The sequence below is a fragment of the Synchiropus splendidus genome, chromosome 6 (assembly GCF_027744825.2).
Source record: "Synchiropus splendidus isolate RoL2022-P1 chromosome 6, RoL_Sspl_1.0, whole genome shotgun sequence".
Lineage (NCBI taxonomy): Eukaryota > Metazoa > Chordata > Actinopteri > Syngnathiformes > Callionymidae > Synchiropus > Synchiropus splendidus.
Window position 1 is genome coordinate 6,845,420 of NC_071339.1, and position 12,139 is coordinate 6,857,558.

Genomic DNA, 12,139 nt, shown 5'->3' on the forward strand with positions numbered 1-12,139 from the left:
CTTGCGTCGCTGGTTGTTTTGTATGCGGCTCCCACCGGAAACGCTCAGGAGCTGAGAGGTAAGCGCTGCCGGTAGATGCCGCCGTCGTAACCAGGCAGATGCAAAAACGGGAAAACCTCACCCAAACGGACCTGACAGGGGCAGGTAACCACCCATAAACCAAAGAGATTCAATACCGTTGAATATGTCTTCAAGATTAAATACTTTTACCGAGCAAAAACGCCCGCTTTCGAGGCTTTAGCTTGCTAACTACAGTCTGGAGGCGGTGGCTGCCATAGCAACCGTCTGGAAACACTGGCCGAGTCGCTAGCCTGCTAACATAGTTGCAGCTAAAGCCAGTGCCCTGAAGAACCTTCTGAAATGAATGCCTCATGCAGCAGATGCGTAAAACACTGGCGCGCTTCACTTGTTGTCCCGCTTTGGCTGTGGGTTGAGCTGTCGCTGTGTTGACTTGGGGAAAGTTGGCGGACGGTAATCCTAACCACCAACAGTAAAGCTAACACGGTCCTAGCAGCCGAGGCCGACTGGTAATCGAGCTGTTAAACAGAGGCCACTGTCTTAAAACGACAGTGAATGTTGTCCTTGTGACATATAGGTGTTGCGCTCCGTCTGTCGTGATGCTTCTCGATGAATCTGACTACTTAAACCTGGTTGTCATGTCATGAGTCTCTCAGCTGATGTGTGGCGGCTAAGGTAGCTGCCCGAAAACTGTGAACACACAAAATACCCCGGCGTGTTTCCACTAAAAACTACGGCGGTCAAATGTAGCATGAACATTTGAATTGCTTTTAGTCTTTCAATTCAATTCAACTCCTTTTTTTTTTTTTACATGGAAAGACATTCCATAATGTGACACCTCTTAGACCAGATCTGAAATCTAAATAATTCCAAAACTTCCAATTGTTTCAGTATTCAGCCTGAAGTAGTATGGATGCTGATGACTGCAATGGCCCATCCTACGTATCAGGTGAGGCTCGGTGTGTCATATTTTCTCATGAAGTTCTATGGAACGTGACAAATATGATTTCTGGAAGGTGGAGATTCTTCAATGGAAAGAGACTTTTCTGAGGTTCTCGGAGGTCCGACAGTGAGCACTCCCAACAGCAAGGACGCGTCCCCTTGTCGCTCACTCAGTGGTAATATTGCAGTTTTGTTTCTTCTTTATTCATTATTTATTTAAAGTTATTATGCGGTTTAATACACCATTTTCCATGCTTTTGAAACTACAGCCAACTCCATCAAGGTGGAGTTGTACAGCGATGAGGACCCGGGTCGGAGCACTGAGGATGAACGAGTGGAGCGGGTTGAAGATGGAGGTGCAGATCAGGTAGCAGAGACTCTCGGAGGCTACAGGGAAATGGGCAATCCTGAGACCATACCATCTGGAGCGACCAGACTGCCCAACGGAAAGCTCAAGTGTGATATCTGTGGCATGATCTGCATCGGACCAAATGTTCTCATGGTTCACAAACGCAGCCATACAGGTAGGTGTTGTGTTTTGAGCCACTTTCTGAACGGTTGTTCATTCATGACCAAACATGTTGCTTTGTAAGAAACTGCTGCTTTAATTCAAGTTATAACTTTTATGAGGACAAAAATACAGATGCACATGTGATAGCTGAACCTAAATAAGGTGTTAAGGCTTCAACATGAAGACGGTGATTTGATTTCAACATGGACAAGTTCTATCTCTCCGCAGGTGAGCGACCTTTCCAGTGTAATCAGTGTGGTGCCTCCTTCACCCAAAAGGGTAATTTGCTCCGTCACATCAAGCTGCATTCAGGAGAGAAGCCCTTTAAATGCCCTTTTTGCAGCTATGCCTGTCGAAGACGAGATGCTCTCACCGGCCACCTTCGTACTCATGCAGGTAGAGCACGTTACTTTCCTTCAACTACATAATAGATGCTGATACGCAGATGTGTCTTTCCCCGCCCTCCAGTGTCCTCTCCAACTGTGGGAAAGCCATATAAGTGCAGTTATTGTGGTCGAAGTTACAAGCAGCAGTCCACTTTAGAAGAGCATCGTGAGCGCTGCCACAGCTACTTGCAGAGTCTGGAGTCGAAACGCACAAACAGTGCTCCAAATTCTGGTATGTTGTTTGTAAATGCAGTTTTAAAAAAAGGACATTGGTTTAACTGTTAACGTTTTGTATTTTTGAAGGAGAGGAGATTAGAGAGCTTGAGCTGATACCGGATTCACTCCTGCAACCTTCATCTGAAAAGATGGCGTTTATCGATCGGCTCGCCAACAGCATCACTAAACGGAAGAGATCCACTCCTCAGAAATTCATAGGTAAGCCCTCGCGTGGTTGAGGAGGGGGAGATGTGCTAATATGGCAACGCAAAGTTATTGTGACGACAGCCTCTGACATCATAATGACACAAAGGAAGAAGACGTGATGTGATTGTTAATGTGTCATAAAAGGCACTAAAGCTTTGTTTTTATAGGCCCAATCTATCCTAGTTTTTGTCCTTTCAATCTAAGTCAGGCTACTGCACTTAAGTTTAAATATGATGAATTAATTCAAGATGAAGAATCCTAATATTTCAGAGTAGTGCTGACAAAAGTGACTGTGATTTTGACACAAAGGTGGGACCGCACCCAGTATCAGCTCATAAACACAATTCATCAAGATTTACTATGATTTAAACATATGAGTTTTTCTAAAAAAAAACACACACAATGAAGTCAGTAGAAAAGGGTCATGTGATACTTTAATGTGTTTTTTTTTTTTTGTTGATACGCTGCTTTCACTTCCGGTTAAGGTGGAGAACAAAGGGTGATGTGATGACCAGTATCGTGTCATTCTGGAAGAACTATGATACATTTCCTTTGGTTAAAATGTTCTTTTCATGTTGTCGAGCCTGCAATAGTGCGCCATCTAGTGGAGACTGTTGTTTCTGTGGGTATGGTGTGATATTTGAAAAGTGACTGTTTCCATAATCGGTGTGAATGTCCATCTGCACTGCAGGACAGAAGCACATGCGTCTTAATCTGGGAGATGCACCTTATGAGCTCGGCGCCGGCTTCCATAAAGACGGAGAGGCACATTCTGGGAACATGGAAGTGCCACATTTTCCCAGTCTGGCGGGAGAGTATGCAGGTGTAGCAGGTACAGGAGGAGGACAGGTGTCAGACGCGGTGAGGCCGTTGCACATTCCCACCACTCACCCCTCGTATTTAACAGAACTCAGGCCGGGCCTTGGTGCTGCGCATACGCCTGTGGCTCTCGGCCCTCGGCTGGACTGCACGGGGACCGGAGCTGCAGGTGTCGGCGGAAGAGAGGCGGCAGAAGGTCATGAAGACTTGCCAGTGGGCCGCTGCCACGTCCCCTCGCCCAGTAATGGGTGTCAGGATTCCACAGACACCGAGAGCATGCCGGACGAGCCGTGCAACAGCACCGCTCTGCCTTCTACCATCCACAACAACAACAACAACAACGGTCACCACGTTCCTCACTCAAACAACCATCATCCAGCTCCATCTTTGTCTGGGCATCACAGGAGCCGAGACAGGCACAGCCCTGGACATGCCAAAGAGAGGGAGGCCGAGAGGGAAGATGGAGGTCACGCCCAGGCTCCCCAGCCTGCGTTTGCTTTAACGCCCACTTCTCCCTCTGCACCCTCCTCCACCTCCAGAGAGGCCCTGCGGGTGGTCGACGGAGAGGGACGAGTTGTCCGCAGCTTCCGATGCGATCACTGTCGGGTGCTTTTCCTGGATCACGTCATGTTCACCATCCACATGGGCTGCCACGGCTTTCGACAGCCGTTCGAGTGCAACATCTGTGGCCACAGGAGCCAGGATCGCTATGAATTTTCGTCCCACATTGTTCGTGGAGAACACATCTTTGACTGAGGACACGGGTGGTTTTACACTGACACTGGGTTTGGTCTGCACTGAGGCGAGCAAAAGCAGTGAGAACCGGGGAACGGGTAGTTGACATGTTATTGACATGCATAGCCCTGATTATTTTAATGCACTTTAAATAAATCAAACTATATATTTAATATGCTAAATGCACTTTGACTTAAATTGTATACAAATGTCAATTCTACTCATGGCGAGCCAATGCACCTTTTCATTCTCAGATGTGCCTTGCTCCCAAATTTCGGAGTCAACCATCTCGCACAACATGCTAGATCCTTCACATGTCAAATGAAACTAAGGCCCACAATCGGATCATCAAAGTGTTTTTTTTCCAATCCCCTAGTTTCCAGTTTATATTACGAAATGAAGTGCAGACCAAACTCAATATTTAAGTCCCGCATCAAGAGATGTGTGATGTTTTCCTGTGAATTACAAGTGTATCTTGTGTTACAGAAAGGGTGAGACTCGCTAAGCTCTTGAAAGTAATTTAAATGAAATGAAGGCCTTTATGTGAGTGAATGACTTGAAAGTATGATGTGGATGTTTCTATGCTTCTGTTGCACTGATACCTGCCAGAGTATTCCTATTATATTAAACTATTTTGTAGAATACATTGGCCTGCACATTTCTCTCCGATGGCGAGGAAGAAAGAAAAAGCACCACTGCCACTCACAAATCTGCTCATATTTATAGATTGTGGTTTGGTTATTTTTGTGCTGTGCCTTTCTTCACCCGAAATCTAAACCTGGTTGACAAGAAAATTCACACAAATCTGTTCATAATTTATTGTAACGTATAGTTTAATTGAAGAGTATTTATTGACTAAAGAGCAAAACTGACTCACTGCTGTAATCTTTGTGGAGTTTATGGTGGAATTAACGTTTCCTGGAAATTGTAAACGTGCTGTTGCTTTGAAATGATTTCAGCTCATCTTCCTGTTACGACTTGAGAACAATTGCAAAGTGAGTTAGTGGAAGTGTTACAATAAAGACTTTACCTCTTCTTCTAAAATTTCTCTACAAATACTGTCAAATACTATATTAAACAAAGCTTATTTCAGACCTTATGTGAAGCTAGTTATTTAACATGAATTTCATGGTTCAGCAGTCTTATAATGTTGAGCATACTGTTCATTTGTGGTTGATTTCTACCAAAAAGTAAAATCCAAAGAGACAGAGGGACCAGACGTTTGTCTGCTCAGTTTTATTGAGAATACGTGCAGCTGATTTTAACCTGCTACGTCTAAACATTTGTTAAAAATACTGTTGCTTTGAGAAATGAATTATATTTACAAACCACGGGCTCCATTTAAACTGTCGGATGATGTAAATTGATTCATGGTGTAAATTCAAGATCCACAAAAGATTTGGCATGATTGGCACAAGACCTGCTGCTTTCCCTTGGTCCAGTTTTAACACACATTAAACTTTACAGAAATGGCATCTAAAACTGAACATCTGTCAAAGGGACTGAGGGAAAGTGGATCGCTTCTAGCCAAAGATCTCAACGTGAAGTACTGCAAAACCATCTTCAGTTCAGGCCTTCGCTGTTGATCTGAGCACCAGTGTGATGTAATTTGTGTAGTGCTACACTGGGCTGAAAAGCTTCTGAACCCGATGCATGTGGTACAAGTTTTTGCTCTTCAATCCGCATACCTGAAAGCTTTCCATCTACCAAACAAATGTTTTTCGCAGCACTGTCGTGGGCCTGAGTCCTGTAGATGGTCATTTAAGTAGCTGCTAAGTCTTTTTCCATGTGTTAATGATATATTTGCATATTTGAACATGAAGCGGCTCAAGTTTTGTACTGCAAGATGGTTTATTCTAGGAAAATTCCTAATGTTTGTCAATCTTTCCTGTGTAAGAGATGGTTTTATTAAAAACAACTTAACACTTGAAGAATTTTGTAGTCTTTATTTTTTCATGAACAGCATTAGCAGGATCTGCTTCACATGGGCTTTGGAGGAGCTCTGGGGGCACCAGCCTGCGAGGAGAAACGCTAAACGTTACACCCAACACTCCATATGAAGTTTCCATACGACCCAATGTACTTACTGTAGGCCTGAATCTTGGAGGTGGGGTGCGGTCTTTCCGGGCCTCGCAGGAGCGGTTCCTCACCACTTTACTGTGGATGGCGCAGCTGACACAGTAGTGCAGCTTCACGTAGAGCTTGGGCAGAACATAGGCTGCAAGTGGAAATACAGATGAGTAAACGCCAGACAAGTGAACACACACAGCTTAGTCAAAGAGCGCTCACATTCAAAGACGCTGGCCTCAGAGATGTCTCTCACGGCTGCGGCCTCCACAATGTTCCTGATCACAAACTTCTTGATGGCCTTGTCCTTGGGGACACAACGGGCACAGTTGGTGCAGCGGATTGGCTGCACGTGGCCACGGCCTTTCTTGGCACGACCGTTGTTCCTCCTTTTCTTGGTCTGAAATTTAAGAGCAAACACTTTCAGTCATGGCGTTTCAATGAATTAATTTTAGCAGTAATGGTAATCGATAACAACACTAGTGTGCAAATTCAAAACACATCACTGCAATGCATCGAACTTGATCTTTAAACCACAATTTCATAAACAGAAATGTGCATATATGCCTGGATTTGGAACTAATGGTTAACAGTGTATATTAACTTTAATGAGCCACAGGAGAGGGGATACTTCTGGGAAGACTAGAAATCGCAAACGTTTGTTAGCAAAATATCACATTTTTAGCGCGAAATACCAATGGAACAGAATGTATTCGGTTGGATTGTAGCCACTGTCAGACAAGGTCCTCAACATGAACCGTCACCAACTCGCGCGACATCGCCGCCACATCAATATGTTCTTCCAATGATTAAAAAAAAAAAAAAAAAAGCGTTAATGTCGGAAACAAACGTCTCCATCATTCACAGCGACACGGTGCGCGTGTGCGGGACTTCAGACTGAGAGCGGTTTTTCCTCTATCTTGAACACATGCACGGAGGTGTTAGCATGCTAATCGCTAGCGTAAGGCCGAGACGGATTATAAATGCTCATAAGGCCAATCTATCTTCAATATTACATTGCTTGGTTAGACTTAAGGGGTTAGATTCCAATAAATGACGAACACCGTCACCGTGGCTGCATTATAGACGACTTTATTTTGTTACTCTTCAACGACCACCATTGCGGCGAACTCACCATGTTGCACGGGAAGCTGGAAAGAGGACCGGAAGAGGAGGCAACCAGACAAGTAGCCTATTTCCGCTCCGCCCTAACTTCCATTGTGTGTGTGTTTTATTCAGAATTAAACCTAACGGAAATGTTAACAAACAACCTTGTATAAAAATGAAACGTATACAAAAATATAATTTCGTGGAATCAATTTTATACTAAAAACAGAGACGCCGCTTGAGCGCGGAGGGATACGCACGAGCGTTTAAGAGTGAATTGGCCGACCAGTACGTGTTGATCCGAAAGTAGTGCCCAGGTACATTACTGTACTGTACTTCATGTCATTCTACTAAAATTAGTGCTGTCAGTCGATTAAAAAAATTAATCGAATTAATCGCATTTTTATGCCATATCTGCGAAAGGTCTCCTGATAAAGAATTTGAGTTCAAGGTTATTAAAAGAAATTAGTGCATGACTGATCAATTGAATACAGTAAGAAGAGAAGATTTGAAATCCATGTTTTTATTGGTGAACTGCGCCTCATAAATGAAATCCAAAAGTAAAGGTCAAGCACATCCGCAAACCAGTTGGGCCAGGTGCATCATTCAAAAATGCAAAACAAATACAGCAATACAGTTAAATAAATAAAATAAAGCTGTTTTCAAAAATGTAATACAAATACAGCGATTCAGTTAAATAAATAAAATTCAGAAATAAAATAAGGCAGTCTCAAAATAGGCACTTAAGCTCAATATAGCAATTCAAAAATGAATAATAAAAGTATAACATGCCTCTAAATGAGGCAAAATGAAGAACCGTTGATACTCTGTGTTAAATTTTTTAATGCGTTAAATTGTGGCATAATTAATTCATCGAATTAACGCATTAAAATTACAGCACTAATTAAAATTAATTAACAATACAATTATGTTTGTTAGATGAGCATTTGCTCTTATTATTACATGTTTTGTCATCCATTTTAAATATGCTCTCTGTCTTGTATGAAATATTGTTCATTGCTTTAATTGTATTTTATTTTTTAAATAACACATACATTTCCACATAAACCTGCCATAATTCCTTGTCACACCTTATCAATTCATGTCCTTGTGCACCACAGTCAATAGCCTCAGTAACCATCTTTTCTTACCAGGAATCTTCCTCCCCGACATTATCCCTAACTTTGTCTCCAAACTTCTGCAGGTGTCCCTCTGATGTAGTGGTTTCTAATCTGGTCCTTCCTCGTCACACCCACTGAAAACGGGAGCATCTTCAACCCACCCACTTCTAACTCTGCTTCCTGTGTTGGAGTCAGTCCCTCAAGCAGACATCAAGACAGCATATGCTTCTATCCTCCATGGCTTCCTTCTCACTCTAGATGCTCCAGTTCTACTTGCTTGCATTGTTTTTGTCAACTCTGTGAAAACTGTTTTCACTTCCTCCACGGTCTTCATCTTCACTCTTCCTCTTCATTGACACCGTCATCTCAAGAGCAGCAAAAACAGGAAGCACTGTTTCTGATGGGGCTGTAACTATTCAGACCAACTGAAAAACAATGTCATTTTTCAAAACATTTTTTAATTAAATATTTTCATTTGGACTTGTTCTCATTTCTTCTTGCTCTTCTTGTCCTTCTGCTTCTTTTTGCTGGGCCTCTGGTAATTGGCCTTGTTGTAGAGGTACAATCCCACCAAGCCAAGTAGGGTGGGCACCAGAGCCAGACACACCACCGGCAACACGTCGTTGGCCATCTTCTGCCACGGCGTCTGCTGCGTAAGCGAGATCACCTCCACCTCGAACTCAAGAGCGGCGTCACCTGGGGAAGATCATGTTTTCATCAGCACCTTGTAGCACCACCACGACGAGTCACTGCTTTTCAAAGATGACTTCTCACCACCTATTTAAAAACCTCAAAGATGCGATGCTTCTGAAATATTTCTATTATAAAGACGATAAGACAAACTTTTTATACATTTAAAGCAAGAAAATCCCAATCCATTTTATTGCATATTTACAGTTTAGTTCCAGCAATCACACACAAAAACAGCTTTATAAACTTGACAAGTGAGCCACGGTCTCTTTCCAATATCCTTCAAAAATCTTTCCTAACACCACAACATACAGTATTGCTTCATTCGTTTTGTTGCATAAGTTAATATCTATCAAACCTAGCAGAGTGGGAGTGAGCATGTGCCCTTTCTGTGTGGCACTCCTTTCCTCCCACAGTCCAAAAACATGCAGTGCTTATCAGTTAATTGTCCTTAGATTTCAGTCGTAGTCCTGGGGATGGACCGGTGACCTTGAAGCTTACTTATACTAGGGATTGTATTTGGATATTTTGGCCTTTGTGAGACGAATATATCAGTCTACAGTTTGAATGGCGCGCTCACAACACTAAAAACAATCTGTATTTTCATCTAGAATTAACAAATATTCTCATCAATCGGCCACATTTTTCAGGTTTTGGATGCCTACAGATTCATTTTCACATTCAGAATGTTAGAAAACTACATGACCAATTGATAAGTTTCAGTAGGTTAGAAAGACATGAATGAGTTTGATAAGTGTCATATAGAAATGAGCAGTTGAAAATAAATAGCAGGATTTATACCTGGGATAGTGGGAGGATAACCCTTCTTTCCATAGGCGAGGTGAGATGGGATAGTGGCTTTGATTTTTTGTCTGCATCAAACAAAGAAAATGTCTTTTTTGAGGCCACATTCCAAAGGACAAAACATTCACTCACCCTTCGCACACTCCAATCAAGCTTTGTTCGAGACCTAAAACAAAGACAAAGGCGCAACGTGTGATCAAATCAATACCTTATCATAAACAGTTCTAGAAGCTTGAGTAAAAGTTTCACCAGCAATGACTGTCCTCTTGCCCAGCTCCACCACAAGAGGGTCCCTAGAAAGTGACGTGTCGATGACTTGCCCGTCCATCAATTTACCCTGGCCAGAAAAAAATAGGATAAAACACAAACATGAAGCGTGTGCTGTTTTAAATGCCGCCATTTTTAACTTTTAAAATGCCTTATCTACAGCTGCACAACCCTCTTTAAATATGAGCTTTAGTCCCTGTTAATTTAATTCACTCAGAATGTGCACGCTTGTTTTGCAGCCTTTGTCTTATCTGCTGTTGGACAAAAAAAAAGTTCAAAGTTCCATCAGGAGAAAGTGAAAGCTGCCACCACGTGACTAATCGGATCAAAACTTTCTTGGTAATAGAGAAAAAAAAATCATTCATATATATATATATATATATATATATATATATATATATATATATATATATATATATATATATATATATATATATATATATATATAAAATTTATTTATTTATTTTTAATTATTATTATTATTATTTTTTGGCAGCTGGATTGGGAAAATAAATGTTACTTGCTGCACACAGAGCAGTGGTACCGAGATTTAACTGATTTATATAGGCTCGGTGTAAATGACCAAGTCTCCTGACTCCCTCAACTCCACTGGACAAACTCCTGGTCGTTGTGATTGCTGACGTGTGCTACTCCACAACCACAGCGGAATAGAAACAACACGATATATATATCAGATTATATGTAAATACGTCGAACGGAAATCGGACCGCGTCGTCCTCACAGCTGCTTCCAGATGTGTCACTGTTGACGCGTGCCACGGCAGCAGCCCGACAAAGGATCCAGTCGTGTCCTCACCGTGTAGTGGATCTGCAGCGTGTCCCCCATCGCCGACAGTGTGGAGCAAGTTTCAGGCTTCACCTGCGCTCAGAGACGCGTAGTGTTTATGCCACGGTTATGCCGCGGTAATGTGGCGTCCCACTCACCAGAACCTCAACCTGGAGCTCCTCCACAGAACTGTCCTGAGCCAGCACCACCACGCCGATGAAGGCGGGCAGAAAGAGAAGCAGGAGAGCCCCGGTCTTCATCGTTGGTCAGCGCTTCCTCGGTCCACCAGCGTCTTCGGCTCAGCAGAGGAAGAGCGAGCAGAGTCGTGTGCAGAGGTGCCTCAGCAGCGCGCAGTGATGATGTGTATTAGCGGCGGGGAGATAAGGCCACGCCGCCTGTTGACGCTGACCCAACGACACCTGGCGCTCCTGCAACCCCTCAAACATTCCCACAGCGGCTCATCAGGCCGCTGGGCAGAAGCAGCAGCTGCAGCAGCGTTTGGACCACTGGGGGGCGCTGCCGTGAACGGCTTCATACAGTGACGTCATTGCAAAGACGCCACGTCTGCGAGTTCGCGCTGAAGAGCCAAGAATTTAAAGTGACAACACCATTAAAAAGTCAATGAAATGTTCTAAAAAAATACCTTTGGAACATTTCGGGTTTTTTCTTCGTGTCTTAGGTGGATTCTCTTCTATCTTGATGAAGAGGTTTTCCGCTTCTCCTTCGCCTGGTTTGTACATTGTTCCTCTGAAGTAATGTTTGAACTATTGGCGCCAAATATTCAACATGTGTTCTCTTCCTCTTTTCCCAGCACACACCCACGTATTCTGTCTTGGTTGGGCGGACTTTCATTCGTCCTCTCTTGAGTTCATACCTCCACCTCTCCTGCTTCCATCACCACCTCCCACGGTGTATGGCTGGAGGACTTGCACTTCTCATCAACGAACACTAGATGGCACCAAAGTGCAATGAAAAGACGTTAAGACAACTCGGATAAATGTATTTATTTAGCTTGTTTGCATGAACGAATGAGGGTGGGAGTCATTGCGCGTGCGTTTTGCTGATTACATATCGGGGATTGAAGTTGATTTACATTACATTTTAGAACGACATATTGGATGAAATACAACACATGTTGACCCCACACCTACCAAATATAAAATCACTGCAATCTCTTTGTCCTTTATTCAAAAAGAGAATAGAAAGTTGTAATAACCAAGATGAAGCCACCATCACCTCCCGTTTTTATTGAAGCCAGAATAAAATAAAAATAAATCGAACAAAACAAAAAAATAACTATTTTTTTAGCTGGGATCACGACCCCTTGAGAGTCACGTGACATTCCTGCGCGTCCTGTAGGCACACGCAAAAGTCAGCTGACGCTGTTTCCTGAAGTGCCCGAGGTGAAAGTGCACGAGTCCCTTCCACTTTCCTCTCCTCTCCATGACCATCAACTCAGAGCA

General features: G+C 43.1%; 3 protein-coding genes across 4 annotated transcripts; 1 reads left to right on the top strand and 2 right to left on the bottom strand.

The window, feature by feature from the left end:
* Positions 1-37: 37 nt before the first annotated feature.
* LOC128760699 (zinc finger protein Eos-like) lies at positions 38-5,751 on the top strand. Of its 2 annotated transcripts, XM_053868306.1 has the most exons (9): positions 38-144; positions 910-967; positions 1,035-1,136; positions 1,230-1,484; positions 1,700-1,867; positions 1,940-2,089; positions 2,161-2,292; positions 2,972-3,112; positions 3,188-5,751. In XM_053868306.1, exons 2-9 carry the CDS (start codon positions 928-930, stop codon positions 3,853-3,855), a joined length of 1,656 nt encoding a protein of 551 aa, XP_053724281.1. In that variant the 5' UTR covers positions 38-144; positions 910-927; the 3' UTR covers positions 3,856-5,751. The 2 variants fall into 2 exon arrangements, with proteins under 2 accessions (XP_053724281.1, XP_053724280.1); XM_053868305.1 differs by having other exon boundaries at positions 2,972-5,751.
* Positions 5,752-5,765: 14 nt separating this feature from the next.
* On the bottom strand, positions 5,766-7,185 carry LOC128760702 (40S ribosomal protein S26). Its single transcript, XM_053868309.1, has 4 exons — positions 7,037-7,185; positions 6,124-6,301; positions 5,922-6,052; positions 5,766-5,850 (listed from the first exon to the last, which is right to left on the bottom strand). Exons 1-4 carry the CDS (start codon positions 7,037-7,039, stop codon positions 5,815-5,817), a joined length of 348 nt encoding a protein of 115 aa, XP_053724284.1. The 5' UTR covers positions 7,040-7,185; the 3' UTR covers positions 5,766-5,814.
* Positions 7,186-8,579: 1,394 nt separating this feature from the next.
* Positions 8,580-11,169, bottom strand: fkbp11 (FKBP prolyl isomerase 11). The gene is made up of 6 exons (XM_053868530.1): positions 10,835-11,169; positions 10,707-10,769; positions 9,873-9,960; positions 9,756-9,789; positions 9,621-9,691; positions 8,580-8,825 (listed from the first exon to the last, which is right to left on the bottom strand). The coding sequence occupies exons 1-6, from the start codon at positions 10,934-10,936 to the stop codon at positions 8,617-8,619; spliced, it is 567 nt and encodes a 188-aa protein (XP_053724505.1). The 5' UTR covers positions 10,937-11,169; the 3' UTR covers positions 8,580-8,616.
* Between the last annotated feature and the right edge of the window lie 970 nt (positions 11,170-12,139).